This window comes from Nelusetta ayraudi, unplaced genomic scaffold (genome assembly GCF_046127955.1).
Source record: "Nelusetta ayraudi isolate G7.1 ecotype Tasmania unplaced genomic scaffold, CSIRO-AGI_Nayr_v1 ptg000022l, whole genome shotgun sequence".
Classification (NCBI taxonomy): domain Eukaryota; kingdom Metazoa; phylum Chordata; class Actinopteri; order Tetraodontiformes; family Monacanthidae; genus Nelusetta; species Nelusetta ayraudi.
In genome coordinates, this window is record NW_027466072.1 from 5,091,810 (window position 1) to 5,114,598 (window position 22,789).

The following is a 22,789-nucleotide window of genomic DNA, read 5'->3' on the forward strand; positions in this document are numbered from 1 at the left end:
TACTGGGACAGAAGAAAATATTGGGGATTTTTTCTCATTTTTCTATCAGGCTGTGCTGCATATTTCTGTTTTTTTTTCTTTACCAAATTCTGACCCGCCAAACTTCTTCACCGTGGACGATTTCACAGCTCCATGCCTTTCTGAGTTCAAAACGGCCTATTTTAAATGCATCCAAAATAATTTGCGGCACTCTTTTCAGATGGACCAGATGCGTAATGATGCTTTTGTAAGAAAAGAAAAGCTTTAACTACAGTCAGGCCTTTTTTCAGGGGGAAGTCTAAACACCACAAACATAAAGTGCTTTAAATTGGACGAGCTAAGGGCTTTTTTCTTCTTCTTTTTTCATTTGAGATGGACAGAGGTAACAGGGAAATGAGCCAAAAGTCAACAGAGAAAGGAAACATGCGGGAAACATTTTTCAACATTGATTCTCCCCCCCGAAAGATATACGTTTTTATGTGTGAAGCTTCACACAAGCACCTGTAACCACGTGAGGGATAGAGAGAACTTCTGGGTTGAAACTAAATATAAAATAATAAATGCAAATGTGACCTTTACTTGTTCATTCGTTCCCAGAAATGCTGCAAATTCATTTGCCACATATTTCAAGGTGACAGTCAGTTTAAAGTTAAAAACAGCAATTTTTTTTCCTGATTCTACCCATCCCTGCACCGATGAGCATCCGTGCTTAGAGCAAATCACCAGAATTACTTTTGTGCACATTGTTGAAGCCGCTTCAAATTATCATTGCACTTGGTGAAACCACAAATTGTTGTAGCGCTGCTCTTTAACACACCAGGATATCAACCAAAAAGCAGAAATCCAAATGATTCCAAACGCAGTCCGTGACTCACGCAAACTGGCGAGAAGGAAAAGCGGTGAAACTTTTAAGGTCAACGTTGAAAAGGTTCTCGGGTGTAAATGCTTTGGCAGACTAACCAGCATTCTCGTGTTCTTTTATATGAAAATAACGGATCAAGATATGTGATTTTTCTTTTCTCATTTGTCCAGATCCTACCACATAATATCATACACAAACACAAACAAATAAGGAATTTACAAAAGCTACAGCTGGACACCAAACAGACTGATATTAAAATGCAATGATTCCTCTTTTTTTGTGTTTCATCCACGTTTTGATAGCACGTCATCTAAGAAACAAAAAGAAAAAAAAATCAAAAGATGGCCACTTGTTCGGGATGGGGAGTTGGGATTTGTAAATCTCACTCGCCTCATTTGATCTGAACTATTTATGTCAAGTATTTTTTTTTTCCTGAACAGTAAACGAAGGCCTGTATAGAGAGAAAAGCGCACGCACACACAAACTCACAGGACGAGAAACTATAAGAGTCATTTAAAACCACCCCGAGGAGGGTGGCGGGAGAAACGTTTCAGAGTTTAACACAACGTACACACACTTGTTTTGTTTTTTTTGCAAAAAAATTCACAAGTTTTTTTTTGTCTTTTTTTCCGTTAAAGGTTTCCTTCACGTCACGTCCGTTTCACGTTTTTATTTTTTCTTCCTCATCAAACAAATGCCACCTGTTCTCTTCCTCTTTCACATTATTTCTGATGTTCCAGTTGGGGTTTGCTTCCCCTCCACCCCACCCACGCACCCCTCCCAACACAACCCCCCCGCCCTCTTCACTGGAGTGTCAGCGGGAGGCCACAGAGAAGAAACCACTCACAGAGAGCGAGCGAGCGCGTCCACGCCTGCTTAGGAAACCGTCTTCTTCCCTCCCAGGTCGGCCTCCTTCCTGTCCAGCCGCATGTACGGCTCAAAGGCCGATGAGCCGCAGCCGTAGGCGGACGTCAGTTCGTGATGGGCGCCCCCCAGCAGCGGCATGGAGAAGCACAGGGAGTGCGGCGGCGGGATGCCCAGCCGCGGCGACGGAGCGGTGCCACCCAGCGAGGGCAGCGACAGGCCGAAGGTCCCTCCTGGTAGGGAGCTGGGCGGGGTGCTGCCGCTGATGCTGGGCGAGGTGGACGAGCCGCTGGCCGGGCTGCTCAGCAGTGAGCCGTTGTGCGAGGGGTGCGGCGGGGGCCCCAGGAGCGAGTTGGGTGGCGGGGCGGGGCCCGACAGGAGACGGCCCTGCTCCAGCAGCCGCAGGATGTTGCAGGTGGCCAGAGACTCATTGGTGGAGGAGGAGCGCTTGTCCGAGTCCTTGGTGGTGTCCTTCTTCTGCTTGGTCCGGCGGTTCTGGAACCACACCTTGACCTGCGGGAGGGGCGGGGGGAGCCGGGACACACACACACACACAGGAGACCCGCACAATCATCTTCTGTGCAGTGAACCAGATGAGAGAAACTCCTGCTTTCATGTTCATAAAAACACAGATATCTGCCATGTTCCCACAGCGTCCTCTTCTTCCTCTGAACATAAAACTAGTAAAACGATAGTATGACATTCACAAGATACAGTGAGTCTTAAGACAGAGTTGGTGTGTAGGTAGGCATACAGTGTATACATTTTGTGGCGTTATACTATATGTATACTATATATCTTTAGTATATATATATATGTATAAATTAGGATAGTATTGTGTAAAATACTAATCTAATCTAAAACTTAAAACTGTCCAGGTGGCACCAGAGCTCCCACACTTTGCCCCTGGAACTGACTTCTGCGTGACCTCTGCTCAGTGCGCGTTCACGCCCACTGCACGCTCTGCTGCGCCGCCGCCGCCGGTGGCGAGCACACGCGACACCTTCACAGTGAACGACTAATACACGCATAAATCCATGCAGCACAACTAACGTCATAATCCCTCGGCACCAGCGATTGTATCAACTTTTTTGTTGTTGTATTTTTTTTTGCTGCTCCCCCCCCAGGCTGGTCCCATGCACTTTAACTCCTCTCACACGTCACGGCTCTAAAGGGCTTGAAATGCACACATGGGGGCTGGGCGGTGATATGCAGAGGTGGCAAAAGCATTTACATTCTGAACTGTGAGTAAAAGTAAGAAAAAAATACTCTGGTAAAAGTAAGTACTTATTCAACTCCTTTACTCAAGTAAAAATAAGAGCTTATGAAATGTACTATCAACAATTAAATTAACAATTAAACAATGGATTTATTTTGCAAAAATGCAAATTATCTGACAAACATATCTGGACTGAAATAACCAGAGGTCAGAGTTCAGGGGTCTTGAGATCTGGATCATTTTAACAGCTTTTGTAGACAAGTCAGGCATTATTGGATGTATTGGACACTTTTATTAACAACAACCAATGTTAATTTCTACACGTTAATTTTTCTCTGTATTGAAAACGTACTGAACAGTGACCCCAAAGCCGAGGTACTCAAAAATAATCGCCTGGTAAAACATGGTGCAATTTTATATTGAATGACACAACTATTTAACTACACTAATAACTAATAGCTCCACTTAAAGACATTTATCAGAATTTATATCTGTTAAAAGCTTTTTGACACAATAGTTACCAGCATATTTTTCCAATGTATGAAGTACAAAGTACAGATATTTGTATAAAAATGTAGGAAGTAAAAGTCAGAAGTGAAATGCTCAATTAAAGTACAGGTACCCGGAAAAATCAAACTTCAGTACAACAATGAAGTATTTGTACTTGCCACCTCTTGTGACATGAGAGCAGAATTGGTTCGTAACAGGCAGATTTGTTCAACTGCTGCTTTTGAAAAATTGCATTGAAAAAAATGGCACAGATTACGACGATTTCTGTCGCAGAAACGTGTGTTTCTGCGACAGAAATCATCGTAATCATCGTCAGCATCTGCGCCACGGTCCTCCCGCATGGCAGCAGGAGGAGGGGAGGGGCGTTTTCGTCACGCCACCTGCAGCAGGTCGAGAGAGAAAGAGAGAAAGAGAGAGAGAGAAAGCTCGCTGAACTCTGCGTGTCCTTGTCCTCCATGTTTAATTTATGGGGCACCAGCGTAGCTCTTAATGTATAGCGTGTGGCAGAGTTGGGGCTGGGACGGGGAGTTGATTGGAGGCCACGCTGGGGTCAGGGGCAGATCGCTGCACGGAGGTGCCACCACAGAGAGGAATCGCATGCATGAAAAATGGATACCATCGTGACCGAGTTTTCTCTGCGCTCGCCCCTGGCGGCAAACAGGACGACGTTCACAACTGGGGACGACAGGACCGCAGCAGTTTGTTAACTCGCCGTCATGGGGTCCGGGGGGGTTCAGTGGAATGCAGCCAGTTCCTCGTGTTGGGAAGCGACTCGCTAAATAGTAACACGACACGAGTAAAGAAATTCTTTCATTTTCCTCAAGGTTTCTTGTACTGCACAGGTTGAATCCTAATAACACACAGCTGAGGCCCATCAACATCATCAGGCAAGATTCTGTAGTTTTCTATAATCATATCTGAACAAACTCTTTTTCACTAATGGTTCAGTTTGATATAAATGTATTCTAATAAATTCATGAAGTTTCTTTTAAAATTTCATTCTGAATGAGACATAAATGAATACGGTTAAGAAGTTATCTGCTTCAGAAAAATTCCCCTCAAATGATGTTAAAAGTTACATCTTTGTACTGAGCTTTTGTCAGCTTTTGCACCTTTATACATTTATTCTAGTACTGATGCCCTCAAACAATTGGAAAACGAAGAGATGGCCAATTGTTGTGGTCGTCGTCATTAAGCACAGTATCAGTGCGCTGTTGAGGCTGGCTCAATGTCCTGCCAGGACGAGTGAGATCATAGTGAAGGGCAGTGACCACTGCGCAAATAATGGGATCGGAAGGGATCCTGCAGCTCAGAGAGGAATACTTACACCAGCAAAGTCTTGTAGACTGGAGAGAGCCAGCAGAGTTGGGTGGGGAGGTGGAGCGCTGAGGAGGGCGGGGGAGGGGCTTGGAGGGATCAGCAGCAGAGAGGATCTCTCATTCCACTCTGCACCCACTTTGTCTCAGCTGCATCTCGCTTAGCGCTCGCTCGCACTCACTCGCCACCGGACCACCGCCGTCCCATTAAGACTTCCACAAACATATGAAAGTCCTGGCCAATCCCTGCCCTCTTATCCCTGGGTTGTGGGCGTGGCCCTCCCCTCCACTCACATCACAGTCCTCCTATTAACAACCAGGGAGCGGGAGGGGCTGGGGTGAGAGTGGGGGTGGGGGCCCTGGTCGGTGTTTTACAGGGATTTTATTAGAGGGGAGAAATGAGAAGAGAAGAAAGCAAAGCTGCCTTCAGTACATCTACACTATTGGATGTAAATCCTTTTTAATGGGATCCAGGGTTCAGAGCTGGGGCACAGATTACCAGGGAAATCTGGATATGGCGTGACCTGCATTTGGCCCGGCCGCGCCCTCTGCCCTGCATAGAGGCAATGGGTGGAGTTGTGGGTGAAGAGGTGAGGGCTGAGGTGAGGGTGGCATAACTGCAAGTCGCTAAGAGACAATCGAGGAGCAGGAGCTGCTACTGTAGTTTCAACATTATACGTGTCACTTCAGGAGAGGTTTGATACACAAGTGGAAAAAGCTCAATTTTTGGGGGGTAAAACAACCTGATGAGTTGAAAATGTATAAATATATATATTTTTTTATGTTCCGCAAGAAATTCCAAGGGATACATAATACATTGTCAAACAATGTTTATCCAAACACACTAAATGTACTTTAAATGTAATTTATAGGTATTCTCCGTGCGTAACTGTTGGTTAACAGAAGCAGCGCGCTCGCAGCACGTTAGCGCGCCGCTAGCAAAGCTCTCGGAGTTGCCGCGCTGTGGGTCAGTGGGTTTTGTTTCTGTGAGTGCTTGTGCTGAGAATTACTAATGGATCATGCAACACACTTTTTACCCTCTAAAAGAAGCATTAAAAACCCTATTGTGAGTCACGAGTGAACAATAGACAAGCAACATAACCTCACACCTTTCAGAAATTGCTTTGTGCCCTGGTTTACCGTCTGTCTCTGAAACAAACCAGGAATCAAGTGAGAGTGAAGTGAAGGAGCGGAGCCTCAACAGACGGATGCGGCCACAGCGACATGAGACAAGGAGACGGGAGGCCACATCCCAGTGAAAGGGTGGAGTCGGTTAATGTGTGTAGGGAGAAAGAGACGATCAGGCCACCGCGCATGCACTCGCCGGGCGGTTAGGAGGGGCTTAGCCAATCAGGAGGCTGCATGCTAAAGGCAGACAGCTGTAAACGGAGCGGCAAGCAAACTGGGCTAGAGGTAGAAAGGTTAAGCCAGATCAAGACCCAACATACAGATCAACTGGCCATCCATATGTGTCTGCACCATAAATCTGCTGCGCCGCGCCCAGATATGTCACAAGTTTAATGCCACCAAATGGAACGAGGACCAAACAATTTGTATCGCTTGATATGTTTGGATGGAAATTGTTTACCGTCAACCTACGCGAGCCGCGCTTTAATTTCCCTAATCCTCCCGGGTTGGAAAACATCAGCGTGATGAAGCAGCGTCTGAGGACCATAATGCAAAGTGAAAGGTGGGATTGTGGCGATTAGGAACGTCTTAAAAAAAGGACGCTGGGCGAACGTCTTTCACACTTTGGGTGACCCTTCCAGCGTGTGGGTGCACCCAGCGTGACCCGCCGCAGACCCCTCCCTGATCTCAGGCATGTGATGAGCAGCGCACAATGAAAACGCTTTTCCGTGGGGATAGTACCAGTGTGTAACAGACCAGTGGATACTCAACAGCATGTGATGTGACGGACCACTGGTAACCAGTGACTTCATAACTGTGTGCAGTGAATCATCACATCTGCCTTTTATTAGAACCATTACACAACGCGCTGCAAACGTCCAGGGCCAGTTCTTTGCAATACAATCGAGGGCTTTTGGGAAGAAAATTAGAGAAATGTTTTTGGTGAATTTCACTTTTACCAACTTCATGGAGGGTCAATTAAGAAAAAAAAAAACGAGAATTACAGACTGAACATATTTTTGTCAGTCTTTCCACAGTGACAACAGGCACTAGACAGCGAGGAAATGATGTCATCAATCTGAAAAACAATTAATTTAATCATCTACTCATTTTAATCATCAGAAGATGCAATGACTTAGGAAGGTGTAAAATTGCTGGTTTACACACAAGTGTGTCAAAATTCGAGGCTGCATTTGATGGAAAAGCAAAATTTTCGGATTATTACATCATGTGATTCAGAAGACATTTAAGAAAGACCTTCTAAGGTAAATTAGTCCTCCCACAATTTTCAGAGCCGTTTCTCAATGTGAGCTCAACTCCTAACACTGCATAACCGACACAGCCAAACAATAGAGTGCACAAACTGATCTGAAAATCTGAAAATTAAATTTTACATTTGTATTCCAAATAAAGTCCCATTTGCTCAAAAAAAAAAATGTAAAGATAGGAAAAATTTGTATTTGACTTTCAAAATCTGTTGGCAGGAATCAATATGACCAATAAATACATGAACGGATAAAACGAATAAAAAAAAATAAATACAATATGAAAATGTATTGTCATGTAATCTGTCATACAAATGTGGGAGGCCTGAACCTGGACCTTCTTTTTTTTTTAATACAATGGCTGCTCTCCCTTCACTTCCGTCCCAGCCTGCCTTGACTCCTTCCTTTCAAAACCAAACCAGCGCTGCGGCGCAGCAGCCGCGGTCACGTTTACCTGCTCCTGAGACGTGGGTGCTGGCCGCCCGAGTCACCTAACGTGGCCTGAGTCGAGTGCACGGTGCCGGTGCTTCATCAGCGGCGCACATGTCCGTCCAGGTTCAGCCAGGGGTTAACCCCGTCTTATAGAATACACTGGTAGATATGGCTGCCTAATCCTCCTTAGCGCAAAAGCACTTGGGACTGTTATGAGGCCCACCTCCATACCCTATATCACCCCCCCACCGCCACCACCACCAGCCTCCTCCTGTTGTCCACCATGCCACCAGGTTCTAATAACAGCAGCGACTACACTCGCTTCCCATCGTGGCCACACAAACCTCCAGGGGTGTGATGTCGCTGCATGACTTTTCTCGAATGCCACCCTGCAGGCTTTTGAATCACCATCGGGTCTCCCGTGTTGACAAGGTCATGCTTTTTTTGTGGGATTTTAGTTCGTTTTTGTATTTTTTCTTTCAGGAATAATATTTGTTGTTGTCGCTGTCGGCGCAGTTTTTGCTATTGTACGACATGGCGACGAAAAGAGAGAAAGCAGACTGTGCAGAACACATGAGACTGTTTTGTCCTTGTATCATCATCACCGTCTATTGCTGCTCCGTCTCCTCTGAAATAATTATCCATCTGCAGATATCACCGAGTTATTCTTAGACTATTAATAGTAATTTTCAAGACAGGCTGCTTTTATTGCTGAATAAATTAATGTTACACTGATTGTTCTATTTTGTGTGTTGTACAAACACACACAGCGTAAACTTCATGATCAATGGTGAGAACTTCTCACCTGTGACAAATTTGATAGTTTATTAAGAATGTAGGAGAAAAAAATGATTAGTGATTATTGCATAATTTACTGTTTTTGTCCAAGCAGTGAATAACGTTTGCACTATTTTTGCGGTAATAGGATAATATATTTCGCTAAATGAGACAAAAAAAAAGATCTGAATTCAGTGGAATCTAAGAGAGAAAATGAAGGCCATTCTGCGTGTCGCTTTGGGGAAAATAAACCGTTCTTGAAAAACATATGAGAGAACGGAATCCTTGTGTTGCATTTTTTTCCCCAATGCTTTCTGACTCTCGTCAGCTGAATTGTTAGCACACCCTCCGTATGTTAGCAAAGTTACATCACCCCTGGTATCTCATGCATGCATGTATGCACACTCCCTCATTCACACAGACTCACACACACTTCACGTTGCCACAAGACGATGAAACGAGTTAATTCGCTCTTGGAGGGGATACGTAAGGGAGAAATGCTGAATAACTTTGTTGCCGTTCTTGGGATTCTTTCATTAATTAAATAATAAGAACTGGAACGTCAGCAAAGTGAACATAAGTGTTCGGTGCCGTGGCTCTGGCTCTCTGCATGGAGAGAAAATAGTTTCTTTGCAACAGGCCCAGTGGTTATAACTGAATACACAAGGGCACTGTTTGTGTCAGTCCGTCCGTCTGTCTGTCTGCAGCCTTTCCTATCTCTCTCTCCATTCTGAGTGTTTGGGACAATTCCCTGTAGTGTGCTGCCGACCCTCGGCTACATCTGCACTATACTGTACGTCATGGCTGGCTCCTCCACGCTGCAGACAAGTGGCCAGACACCGTCTGTCTGGGCAGACATGGAGAACAATAAACACAACGGGGACATTCACTGTACGCAGACACACGAGCGCAACTTGCCATCTCATTGGTTCGTTGTTCTGTCTGAACAAAAGCAGAATATTCGGGTTTTGAGGAGCTTGTGGGCACACATTGATAGCCCCTGGAAATTAATGTGATATCATATATGACATGCCTGTGTTTTCTAACTCACTTATGCAAATGATGCACTTTATATATGTGAGTGTAGCACAGCATCATTATTTTCAAACAGAATAAACCTCGATTGTGTAGTTTGAATAGAAATAAAAGTGATCTTGGATAAATAAAGACACAAGGAATAAATGACAGTAAGCCTGATCAAAAGAACAGAACGAGGATCAGTGGACTCAGCCACCTTACCGTAATTTTTGTATATATATATATATATATATATATATATATATATATACATATATATATTTATATATTAGAAATTGAAGAAAGTGATTTTTTTTTAATTATTTTTCATTTCTAATGGGAGAGTGAAGCTATCTAGTCAAGCTGAATGCAGCTGTGTTGTGTTACTTTGTTTGAATTTTATCTTTGGTTTCTTTGGAGTTTTGCCCATCTTTCTATACCCAAAGATTGAAAAGGTTTCAACTATCTATCATTAATCAATCTAGGTTAAAACTGTAGGCTGTAGGAACAGCAGAACGTTATTTAAAATACAATAAATGAATATATATTACATTAAATTCATATAAATAAACTGCATTCACACTTTAACAATTTAAAAAGTTAAAAAATAAAATAGCTGTAGGTGGTTTTAAGAATTCCACAAACGCAATACATTCAATGATTTTTTTTTTTTTTTTTTCAAATGACCAGCATTGCAAGGGTAAAGTCAACAGCAAAAAAGATGCTAAATCTCCGAATCCTCAATCAACGGCAAAAGGGGGTCGGGGGGGACTCTGCAATTTCCGTGCATTTTTCATCCAGCTAACCATAAAAGATTAAGCAAAAACTCTCTGCCATTTTCTGCAGGATTAAACCAGTTTAACGCGATGCATAGACTTTTAAATCCATAGCTTCTCCATGGACCGGCTACAAACAACAATGGACTGATATAATGGCAGCATATATACATCAGTCGCGGAAGACTACTGTGGTGGAGGAGCTTACAGTGACCACACACACACACACACACACACACACACACACACACACACACACGGTCTCTCCCGGAGTCACACGGTCCATACAGAGCCGTTCCATGTGAAAAATGAAAAGGACATTACGTGGAAACAAATGCTTTTCATCTTTTCAACGTTGTATTCGTACCTTCAAAATAAGAGCATCGGGGCTATCCATTTTTGCAGTCTATGACCGTCAGGACCACAGTAAGAGGGGGCTCTTTTTTTTTTTTGCGCTCGCGCTCGTACGCGCGCGCCCGTGTGTTCTGGGTGCCTGCGTGCCCTGCTGTGCGAGTTAGCCTGTGGCGGGGAGCCACCTGCCGGGGTGAGGGGAGAGCTCCTCGCCGCTCATGGATTATTATTCTGCCTGATACTTGGGCGCAACAAGTGACGTCTGCTCTCCTCGCACGAAAATAAATAAATAAATAAGTTCCGGTCCACACAGCTCAAATTGAAATAGCCCTACATGTGTTTTGAGGCCCGTGCTATGTCTCTTTCACGAGTTGACATCAATTTTAAGTTTCCAGCCAATAGCAGCGAAACGCAACGCCAGCCGACTGAATGTGTCGCTGTTATCATTGTCATACTGACTCTGTATGTGAATCCACAGACACGTTTGCGTCACTGACTCACAAACCACTGACGTCACACACAACGCCAAAGAATGTACATATCCCATCGCAGTGTGTGTGTGTGTGTGTGTGTGTGTGTGTGTGTGTGTGTGTGTGTGTGTGTGCGTGTGCGTGTGCGTGTGTGTGTGTGTGTGTCCAGTGCCTGATGCCTCGTTGCGTGATCAGTTTGAATATATCTGACCAAACTAATTGGAGTTACCATATGGGTCAATGACCAAATCCCCAAACATTGTTTAAAAAAAAAAAAAAAAAACACTCATCCAACCGCCCAACAATCTTCCAGGGCTCAGTGTTTCCACATCAGTCACACGTAAATAAATAAAACATAATATACATATATATATATATATATATATATATATATATATATATATATATATATATATATATATATATATATATATAAAAAGTGTAGTAGCTGGAAAAATCTAAAAATCGCGATACGGTACTCGGACTATGTCAGGATGGCCGAGCGGTCTAAGGCGCTGCGTTCAGGTCGCAGTCTCCCCTGGAGGCGTGGGTTCGAATCCCACTTCTGACAAGACCTCTTTTTACCATGAATGTAATATTACTCTCTTCTTTGCTTCACTTTAATAACAAATACATTTGGAAACGTGGAAATAATAACTTGTAATATCACTCTTGGTCAGAGAAGTTTTAAAGAATTAAATCTTCAAATCTTGAGCCAAATAAAAATGTGATTTCGTTCCGAGGAGCCTAGAATGTTTGAATTGGTGGACTTTTTTTTTCGTCGGCCAACAAATTCAGTCAGACGAGAAAAAAAATAAACAAACAAAACGAAAAACAGCCCTAATAATTAACTTTTAAAGCGACCTTAAACTTTGGGGGATTGCCCATCTTCGTTTGGTGTGATTGGCCTTGAATAGAGCTATTTGCTGGGTGGGAAATATGCAAAGTCCATGCACAAATAGAATTTTTTTTTTTTTTTTTTTTTTTTTTTAAATGGAAAAGAAAACCAAACTAACGCCAACTAAAAGGCTTTCAATCGCGCCCTAAAAGCTGCCTCAATAGCACAAGGCGCTTAGAAATTTCAGAGCACCAGGGTTGAATATTCCACGCCATTACCGCCGGGACGTTTATTTAAATTTTGTTCTCTCTTGAAGGTCAGGCAGTTTTTTTTTTTCAGATGCTCTCATTCAGCCAATCAGCTGCCGCCGTGCGTCTCCTCGGCAGCAGCAGGAAGCTGAGGCCCTCCCATTAACACCCCTAGTGTCAGCACTAATGAGGGACACAGTGGCTGGTCTGTGTTCACACACACACACACACACACACACACACACACACACACACACACACACACATTTATGTCTGGAAGTGTGAGAGTGGCTGCTGGACACTTTGCGTCCCTCCACAGTGCCGCAGTGTGACGCGTCAACTTAGTTAGTGCAACAAGTGTTTCGGCGCAGTGAGTGGCGCTTATGGGTTTATTAGCGCATACTTTTTTTCTTCAGGTAAACCAAACTCAGGGCCGTTTGATGATTTTAAGGCATTTCTTATGCAGCTCAGTCGTTTTGAAGGATCTCGCTGTCTGTGTATATGTGTCGTTTCTTATTAGAGCTGCTGTCTGATGAGATTCTATTATTCGCACATCAAGAGGCTATTTGAAAACACAAAAACACACAATAAAAATACTAAACAGAAAACACAAAAACACCAACATTAAATTGGGAGAGAAAAACAATTGGGCCTAGAATTCTGAAGACACAACTACAACCTCGGACCACCCGGTCTTGCAATAATTTGCCCCCAATTTCATTTCTTTGAAAAACAGAATAAATACCATGACGTGAGCTCTACTGGGGCAACAAAAATAAGCATAAAGTTTAAAAAAACAATCAGTCACTATAGCTAAAAAGTTCGCGCAGCATCTTTCTGATGACGCCTACAAACACGGTAGGAGTGAGCATCGTCCATCATACAGGAGCGTGATTATTTTTTAATTGTCTTGTCAAGTGCTTTTATACATTTTTGCACCAAAAACACGGCTATTTCTTTCGTGTAAAATAAAATTGCGCGTTGTTTTTGTTTTTTTTGTTTTTGTTTTTTTTTGGGCGGGGGCGCTATGATGTGCATTACACGCAGTCTGTTACACGGGCGAGAGATATTGTATCTTGTTAATAATTAGAGAAGTAGAGCTCTAATTTAGACTTTTAAATTAAATGTAGACGTATGCATACTCAGAACTTCTGAACCGTTTTGAAATGGTCACTATGCTGTTAAAACTTGATGTAGTAGCCTAACAACGACACAACCGCCGTGGTCTTTCTGCTCAACTGAAGCTGAACTAGAGCATGCGCACTGGCCTCGGGCCTCCGGTGTACGTGTTGGATATACTTGTGAATTATTACAGTTTGCTCTTCTCTGGACTCATCTTAACAACATAAAAAATAAGAATTCACCCGACGAAAATTGAAAAGGGAGCTGGCCAGACGGGGTGAGCGGGGCGAAGCTTTTCCTTTAATCTGATTGGTTGAGGAGCCAATTAGAGCCCGGAATGGGAGCCACCTGATCAGAAGCAGACTGACGCAAATTTGAAACCATAGGACATAAAACATTATTTTGACTATATGCCCATAATTAATTCAACAAATAAAATACCAAAAGGCATTTTGCCACCAACAAAAAGCGAATGCTAACCTGCGCTAAAGCTACAAGTAGCTTTGCACAAAAACATTGTTTTCATAGCCAGCCTATTTTCTTTTAACGAAACACCTTTTACGAGTTACAATTTATTGATAATGTACCTATGCTATTATTCAGTCGTTTATTTGTCATTTTATTTAATCTTACCTGTGTTTCGGACAGATTGAGCTGCCTGGCGAGCTCGGTGCGCTCCCGGCCAACCACGTACTGGCACCGCTGGAACTCCAGTTCCAGCCGGTACAGCTGCTCGGCCGTGAACGAGGTCCGCGTCCGCTTGGGCCGGTCCAGGTCGAGGCCTTTCGGCAGCACAATCTCCCGGATGGTGCCTTTGGCGTCTGTACGGAAAAACACAACAACAAAACACAAAAATGAAATTAAAAACAATCAGGATACAATAAACTACGCTCCTGTGTGAGACTTTAAGTAACATCGGAGTGGTGGATGAGATGTTTTGATTAAAAAAAAAATAATATTAATAGGAAGAATATACAAACAGTTTTCTGACTGGCAAGTTAATGGGCCTACCTGGTGCCAGCCTGATGTAATATTCATGAGGAAGACTATCGGCTATTAGCTTCACCGGGAGGAGAGGTGGACGCGCGCGTGTGAGTAAAACAAGTACACGTGGTTATTGAACACAAAGCGCGCTAAACACCTAGACACCCAGAGACGGCCTTTGTTTCTTGATGACCACAGTTGACTGTTGAAGGCTGAGCTGAGCACTGAGCAGCTCTCTGCAGTCGCCCCGTGGCGTTAAATTCAGCGAGCGTGCAAAAGAAAATACTCCCGTCATCTATAATCGAAAGGATGTCCATTAAAATTGCAGTAAAAATATGCAAATCGGCCCAGCAAACATAAAGAAAGGAAGAAAGACGCCAGTTTTCTGAGATGATGAATTTATATATGGTCTTAATCATGCAAGAACGCAAGTGCGTTTCAAGACGCTCGGACAATTCTGTTGACCCTGCACATTTTGAAATGTTGCCCCGAACGAACGAAAGAGGCGCACAATCGCCGTTTTGAAAGTGTCAGGAGTTTTTAAAAGATTACAGCGCTTCATAAACATGTTCTCCTGCGAGAAAAAAACTTGGCTTTTTTTTTTTTTTTTTTTTTGCTACATCAAGTCTCTGTGATACAATAGCAATTAACAAGATAGCTTCGTGTGTGTGTGTATTTTTCTGAAAATCCATTCATAATTATGGTTCATATTTGTGTCAATTGAAAGACATTTCTGCGTATTTTCCTCTTCGTTTAGTTTGGCCTTCTCCGGTATATCTTCTATATTTTCTATTATTTTTATTTTTTCTAAAAATAAAAAATAAAAAATAATAAAAATAAAATAAATAAAAAACCGCTGTAGGGAAAATATCGGATGATCACAATTAATTTTCAGTAGCCTTCCAAAAAAAATAAACCCATATTATAAGAGAAGAAAACACTGGAAAGGCACGGTGCGTCTGCGGGGTCAGCCGTCCATACAGTGTCCCCATCGCCCCAGGATGTTGTTTGTACTTTTCACCCACAATAAAACCCGTGTACTGAAAGCTGCACTACAGCCAAGAATATTTGTTCACTGTTTATCACTTTCAATGGAAACGGCAAGCCAGACAAGAACCCGTCTTTGTCCGGGGTTTGAGGTCATAAAATATGAAGTCCAATAAAATATGGAGAGCCCTAAATTAAATATGAAACCAAACCGATTGTAACGGCCACCGAAGACTGTATATGCTACTGGAACCAAGGCGGGGTAAAATAAATATCTTTTTTGAATAAATGTTGAATTAGTACTACTAATAAATTGATTCATTAGCATTAACTATGTTTTTAAGCGTGCTAATGTAAGGGAAAATAAGATTTGTGGTAACAGGAGGGAACAAGATAAAAAAAAAGAAAAACAAATATCGAAATTAAACATTCAATGTGTTGAGGTGTAACAGTTTATTTCATACCAAAAGTTTTTAGTGAGCCTACACAGGCCTGAGCTGCGCACTAGAACGTGCCTGAGAGGTCTCCCTCTTTACGCACGCGTAATGTGTTGCCAGGCAAGTTGGCTACTGGATCGTTGTTCCCAAAAAAAAAAGCCCCAAAATAAACACACACTCACACACCCACACACAGTGGTGTATATTTACACTATTTTGTTGCACACTGACTCAGCAGAAGGAGAGACTTGCAGTGGTGGTTGTGCGCTCAGAAACAGCGCGGCTGAACGCAAAGCTCTGACCTCCCGGTGACCCCGCCAGGCCTCTGCTGTAAACATGAGCCGCTATAGTGGAAAACACTGCGGTGTGCAGCATCCAACACATCACACACTCTCTCGCTCGCTCGCTCTGTCGACGCATCCAAGCGACACTACAAAAAGCGCCGTGGCCGTCACACACATTTAGCGAGTGGATTCTGAGCACCTTGTGCTGTTGAAGAATAAAACTATGTGACAAATGGCTTTAGAATGTCTCCAACACCCAGCGCTAAACTGCAGACATACCCTGCAGTCTTGCAACCACTACCTCCGTTACGCCATTTGCTTTAACCCCTGCAAGTCTCAGTCAGAGCTCCTCCATTGGTCCCTGTGCTACATGTCCTTCATGTTCACTCTTCCCGCTTCTAAACCAGCGGCCTCTGGCTTTTTGCACAGAAAAGACGCACGATTCCAGTAAAAACGTGAACACCATAACCATCCACGTCACATATGTCACACGAACCATAAAGGCAGCACGTTGGCGTGCAGCGTGAACACTTATGCTCTTTCAGAGGTTTAAGGGAGAAAGAAGTATTTGATATTTTTTTTTAAATGTTTACAAATTTGCAATAACACCAAATTTATAATTGAAGATTCGCTGTCCTCCGCGAGATCCACGCAAATGTGCGCGGAACAATTAATAATTGGAACTAATTTATTAATGTTTAACACGGACATTTTTTTTTACGGCAGATATTTGACATATTGCAGACTACATTTTTTTTGCTCTTCTTTCTAACGTATTAAGTGGTCAATATTCAGGTGACCAAATACAATAAAATCAAAGGTCTCCTCGGGACAGATTTTTTATTTTTATTTTATTTTATTTTATTTGCATTTTTTGGGGCAATTTAGCACCCTAGTCAACAGCTAAATGACAGTTACTGTATGGATATATTTTCTGTGGGTTGCACGTCATAACAACACGTCGATTAACTGCACAATTTCAAAGGAGTGTATAATTGTCACAGCCATTAGTCGTGTGTATGTTTGTTTTTATGTATTGACACGTTGATTGGTTTTGTTTTGTTTTATTCTTAGATAATTTAAAAAAATAGGATTTTTTTTTCACGATTGGATTTACAGTCGTATGGACAACTTGCAGCAGGAGAGCGTGGAGCTTTATAAAATTAGACATTACTGTGACGTTCATTCTGCCACACAAAGGCAATCAACGGCCTATTGCAAACACACACACACACACACACACACACACACACACACACACACACTTAAGTTGTGGTTGCAAGGTGTATTTTTAACTGCTTTTTAAAGTTTATTTGTCTCTCTGTGACAGTTTTTCCAGAAGCAATTCTTACTATACATATATACCTTTTTTTAGTCCTGACAAAAGCAAGTTTCATGTGCCAGAACATTTATAGTTTATTTTAAGCCCGTCTTAAAAATATATAAACAAAACAATGTATATTGCACATATTTATTTAAAAAAAAAAAATGACACGTCTAACAGCTCGTACAGGGTGATCACTTCCTGAAACGATTTAATTTTTAAATTATTTATAGTTGTCATTCTCTCTTCCGGGTGTGTCAGGCAGTGGGGCTTTTGACGCCCAACCCCGCACCGGAAATGTTCTAATGTCAACTATTTTTTTTCTACAAATTAAGGGCCTGTTTCTCTGCATTTCAAAAGAAAGAGACACTTTTCGACACTTGCACGTTGCATCTGTATGAATGTGACTTTATATGAGCACAAAATGACCTCAAATTAGCTTCCATTGAAATATTCACATTCTTCGCGGTGATAGTAAGAGTAGTAGTGTTGGAGGGCATTGTGAGTGCAGCCTAAACACAAAAAAGGAGCCGGTGGTAACGCTTAATGATTATGACACTAATCGGGTAAAAAATGAACATGAAGTAAAAGTACCTTAATATTCCCAAAATTCTCCAAACATTCCAGAGTGAGAATGAGTTTTACGCACAGAACAAACGGCTTCGCCCCGCTTTGGTTCACTTACCCCGCACCAGTATCCTCCGGCAGTAGTCGGGATCCACTCCCAGAAGTTTATCGTGGCCGTCCTCGCTGGAGGATGTCGGTGTGGACGCGGAGGTCCCCGGGGTGTCGGTGGAGCTCTGAACCGGGGATCGGCTCCCTATCTCGGCACGGCACTTGGTCTCCATCCGTTCCGGACACAGTGGGTTGGGTCCACAGCGGTGGTTCCCATCGCCCATCGTCGTGGCCTGATCAAACATCTACAAGTCAATGAAAGCTCGCTGAGAGGATCTCCCTTCCTCCTCCGCGTCTGTCGCTGCCTGGCTGGCACTCAGCCTCGCTGCCTGCCCGCTACTTTCTTCCCCTCTTTGCGAGTGTTCTCCGGGGAGGCGAGGACAGCATGCCCTCCTCTGCCACCCAAAGGAAATAGATCCAGTCACAAAGGAAACATGCGGTCCCGCAACTGGACCGGCTGGTTGCGCTTCAGGTGTCGCTGCATGACGCGCTGCCCTCAGTCCAAACCTTATTGGGTTGCAAAAAAAATAAATAACCTAAAAAAAATAAAAAATAAAAAAAAACTCGTACTCTTACTGTAGCCGCTCGGTGCACAAATCATGCATTGTACAGCCTGTAAGGTACGAGTGGGCAGCAGCCAAATCTACGGAGGAGCGGGGAGGTGCCAAAGTCACCCACGTAGAAATAAAGTGAGAGGCGGTGCACAGACTCACATTCACACACTCACACACACACACACACACACACACACACTCTCTCACACACACACACACACTCACGCCAAAAGAAGAAGGAAAAAAGCCCCAGTGTACAGCGGCCGCACTGCACCGTGCACGGGCCGAGCAGGAAAGTTTGTCCGGGTTTGTCCACAGCAGAGCGGCAGCAGCCTGTTGGCTGAGAGGCTGCAGGTCCTGGAGGACTGACTGCTGGAGGAGCAGAGGTGGACTGCTCGCTGATCTTCTGCTTTCAGGAGAGCCAACACAAGAGGTTAAGGGTGTGTTGCTGCAGGAGGCAAATGTGGACAGGTCACATTGACGCACAGAGTAAAAAACAACAATAGTAAATCAGAAAGTCAGTGTCTCTGGTGTCAGTTTGTGCGTTCAGATTAGGAACACGACGACCGAGCCGGGTGGCTGATACACCCTGCCTACACTCACAGGCGAGGATGTTGTGGATAATATTTGCGGTGACACGATACACTTCAGCCACGACGTCACTTCCTGCTCACGCAAAGTCGCCGCCTATTGGTCCGCCGGCCGGGCACGTTTTGACAAGAGGATGAGCGCCGCTGCAGTGCGGGATGAGGCGCGGAGACATGAGACGATGGCTGAGTGCGGCCGTGCTCCGCCCGCCTGGCCAGCCCGGGGTGGCCGGGCTCCGATCGCCTGGGTCCGCCTGGCCCGGGGTTCTTCTGCTTACCTGGACTGGGACTGGGTGTTCCGGGGTCCCGACCGAACCCCGAGCTCTGGACCAGGCAGGCTGCACGTTCCCATGATAGATTTTCACACGAAAAGCACGCGTGAAAAGATTTTCAAACACGCGGCCGACATATTGCAGTTTCTTTTTTCTTTTTTTTTCTTTTTTCAGTCCAAAATTTCTGTTAAATCAGTTTAAATGACTTGACATGCCCATTTATTTATTTATTTATTTATTTTATTTTCTTCAAATTGCTCTTCGTTAGGCTATTAACCTTATTTTTCTATTTATCTGTTTTTGCTTGTGTGCGTCAATTGATTATTACATGTGATTACCCGAGCATTTTATTGGGCCGTATTTGTATTTCATGGCCAAACAATGTCGTGAATCACTCCGTCATAGAACAAAACAAAAGTCTTGTTACAAAAATTTGTTTCTCAATATATAATAACCTAATAAATAATAGGGCTAACCTCCAATGTTGCATAGTTATGAAAAATATTTCGCCAACAGTGTGGATTTAATTGTTTGCAATACAAATTTTAACTATAGATTTCTGATCATCATTGGAAAATGCCAACTTGACACACAAAACGCAAAAAAAAAAAAAAAAAAAAAAAAAATCGCAGACAGAAAATGCCCCAGAATTCTGGAAATGTAACCAATACTATTAAATAAAATAAAATAAAATAATAAAATAAAATAAATGCTCAAATAATAAAAGAGAAAAAGAAATAACGGAACTGAGTTGAGGGGGAAAACAAATGCAAATTCTCAACAACAACAAAAATGTCCACACTTTGCACTAATTATCTTGATACATTATTGAGTCCCTCAAGACAAAGTATTTATCACTCATCGTAATTAAGGCCAAAACAGCAACTCTGACTCCGAGTCCGCGTGCTATGATCACAGTGTTTTATCGAAGCCTTTAGTCTGCAACAGGTGTTGCAGCCTCTCCTGAGCTCAGTTTCCTCAAAACTCGCTTTGTCAAATGTTGTCTCACAGGTGAATGGGCTGCTGCTGCTGCTGCTGCTGCTGCTGCTGCTGCTGCTCAGACAGGCTCCCTTTTTTGTTTTCCACTACTGATGATGAAAACCAGCCCATTCACAGTCAGTTTACAGTGCACACACAGATAGAGGAAGAGAGAGAGAGAGAGAAAGGGAGAGAGAGAGAGAGAGAGAGAGAGGTGCACATCCACCACTGGCACGTTTCCTCCTGCCTGCTTAATGTCGGGGTGAAGCCTTCAGTTTGTTGTGATTGTGAGATAATTCCAGTGGCAGAGACCAAGTGCAACCCCGGCTGGAGTTTCCTCCTCACAGGTGAAACATCTTCGGGAGGACTGCAACAACAGCAAAAAAAAAAACAAAAAAAAAAACCACGATAACAACAACAACAACAACAACAACAACAAAAAACCCTATAAAAACACAGATCTTTGAGCAGTTTAATATAATTGTAGTTTTGCAATGTGTGTTTTTTCGTGTTTCTTATCCAAGGCCATAATTACTGCTCGCAGCCATGGGTCGTTACTCCTTTCAGCTGGCCTAATCTCACGGAGGATGAATAGAAACTGCCAATCAGACGTTGCACTCAGCAGCGAGACAAGAGGGGACTGATTGCTGCTGCTGTGCTGGGACACACACACACACACACACACACACACACACACACACACACACACACCTTTCCTTCCTCTTTCTCTCCCCCTGCAACCCTCCCACGCCCCATTCCACTGATGCATGACTCAAAATCCTCCAAACGGCAGAATTTTTTGCATGTTGAAAGATTCTCCGGCACTGATTTGCAGCGTTTCAGAATACATTTAGTCATCAACTATGTTTTGAACGATGTATTTATTTTTTCCGCTGCTGATTTGGCTGCAAACTGTGGCCGTTCCTTTAACTTGCTCGCACGGATAGATAGATAGATAGATAGATAGATAGATAGATAGATAGATAGATAGATAGATAGATAGATAGATAATAACAAGACAGTAAGAGACTTTTGATAGTCTTTTTAAAAGGTCAACCTTCCAGCATGGAAGCGTCACATTGCTTACTTATTTTGTTTAACACAGTCAATCCCACTTACACTGTATTTTGTTTGAGAATGCATTATTTCTTCTCATGAAATGCACGGGTGTTTTTCAACTCATTAGATTCTCCGCAGGCTCTCTTCAGCCTCTTTGACGAACTTTCCAAATTCAGTTTCGCTTTAGAAAAAAATATATCCTCAAATCAGTGTAATCCATTTTGATTACGGTCTCCCTCAATTTCTGCTTGATCACCAAAGAAAAGACAGAGAAGTTCACTTGACATTGACGCTCATAACCACAACCGAACAACTTCCAGATCTCCCCTCTCTAAGAAAATGTTCACCAGCCTAAAGCAAAAAAGAAAAAAATATAAATTCATAGCACCAATGATGCACCAACCGCCTCTTTGAGGCCTCCCTTCCTCCCCTCCTGCCCCCACCCCGCATGCGGCTGGATTGCGGCCTCGTGGAGATGAACCTGATCAATCAGATCAATCAACTGAGATTACTGTAATCCCAGAGGTCAGGAGGGGGGCACCGGGCCACGCAGAGTTCACACAACCCACACATGCAGGCTCCGAGTAAATCTGGCCAAGAATGGCAAACATTTGGCCACGAGAAGCTGCGAACTCACCTTCACAGAGGGGACACATCAAACTTTATTCAGCACTTTAGTCGATACACATTGAAACGACACTCGGCGTTTCAGAGCCTCCGCACAATTGATGGAGGTGTTTACATTGACAAGCTGGGTGGAACCATAATTCAGCTTGAGCTCACGTCGGAAGAGTATTTCTATGTTTTAAACGTCTGATGGAGTCGAAGATGTGGCATAAACACTTGACAGAGGTGTGATTTTCACGTAAATCGTAGCGCAAAATGCGCAGTATGAGTGTGACCTGTGCGTAAAGTTGGAGGACACGGCGTGGTTGTGCAGGGAAGAATCTGATAGCACTGTGGTAATGCAGCTGCAGATCAAAAAAAGGAAAAAAAAAAGAAAAAACGGGGAGACGGTGATGGATAAATGTAACATAACATACAGCATATAATACGCAGAACCTTGACAGAAACTTTTTTCTCGTTTATTACTTCAAGTAAGCAGAACTGGAAATTAATTTAAAACTTTTTGAAAATCTGGAATGTACATATATATTTATATATTAATTTGTATACGATTTTTTTTTTCTTTTTCAAAATCCGCACTTAGAAAAGTTAAAAGTCAACTTTCTACATAAGCGTCACGTCAACGATACGCAGTTACACAAATTAGTATCATGCACAATTTAAGTATACATCGCTGAAAATAACTGTTTATTTTGTGAATGAAAGTTATTTGTGCACAACTGTCGCGCATTTTCATGTTGTATTTTGTCTTTCCAAATGTGTCTCACGCAGGTGGAGGAAACCTTGGCCTCGAGTTTTGGCGCACATACAAATTCTAATGTGACGTCAACGTTCAAAGGGTAAAATA

The 22,789-nt window shown here is 43.1% G+C and overlaps 1 protein-coding gene and 1 non-coding gene across 2 annotated transcripts; one reads left to right on the plus strand and one right to left on the minus strand.

Annotated features, from left to right (window-relative positions):
• Positions 1–1,653: 1,653 nt before the first annotated feature.
• vax2 (ventral anterior homeobox 2) lies at positions 1,654–19,007 on the minus strand. The gene is made up of 3 exons (XM_076027883.1): positions 17,876–19,007; positions 13,808–13,995; positions 1,654–2,218 (listed from the first exon to the last, which is right to left on the minus strand). The coding sequence occupies exons 1-3, from the start codon at positions 18,108–18,110 to the stop codon at positions 1,718–1,720; spliced, it is 924 nt and encodes a 307-aa protein (XP_075883998.1). The 5' UTR covers positions 18,111–19,007; the 3' UTR covers positions 1,654–1,717.
• Positions 11,455–11,537, plus strand: trnal-cag (transfer RNA leucine (anticodon CAG)). Its single transcript has one exon. It is a non-coding gene; the product is annotated as a tRNA-Leu (tRNA).
• Positions 19,008–22,789: the final 3,782 nt, after the last annotated feature.

Bases quoted from the DNA above. Each gene is read 5' to 3' on its own strand.
- vax2 (XM_076027883.1), bottom strand. From the start codon at position 18,110: ATGTTTGATCAGGCCACGACGATGGGCGATGGGAACCACCGCTGTGGA. The intron at 13,996-17,875 runs GTAAGTGAACCA...TTTTCCGTACAG, and splicing joins CCGGAGGATACTGGTGCGGG to ACGCCAAAGGCACCATCCGG. The intron at 2,219-13,807 runs GTAAGATTAAAT...CCCCTCCCGCAG, and splicing joins TCAATCTGTCCGAAACACAG to GTCAAGGTGTGGTTCCAGAA.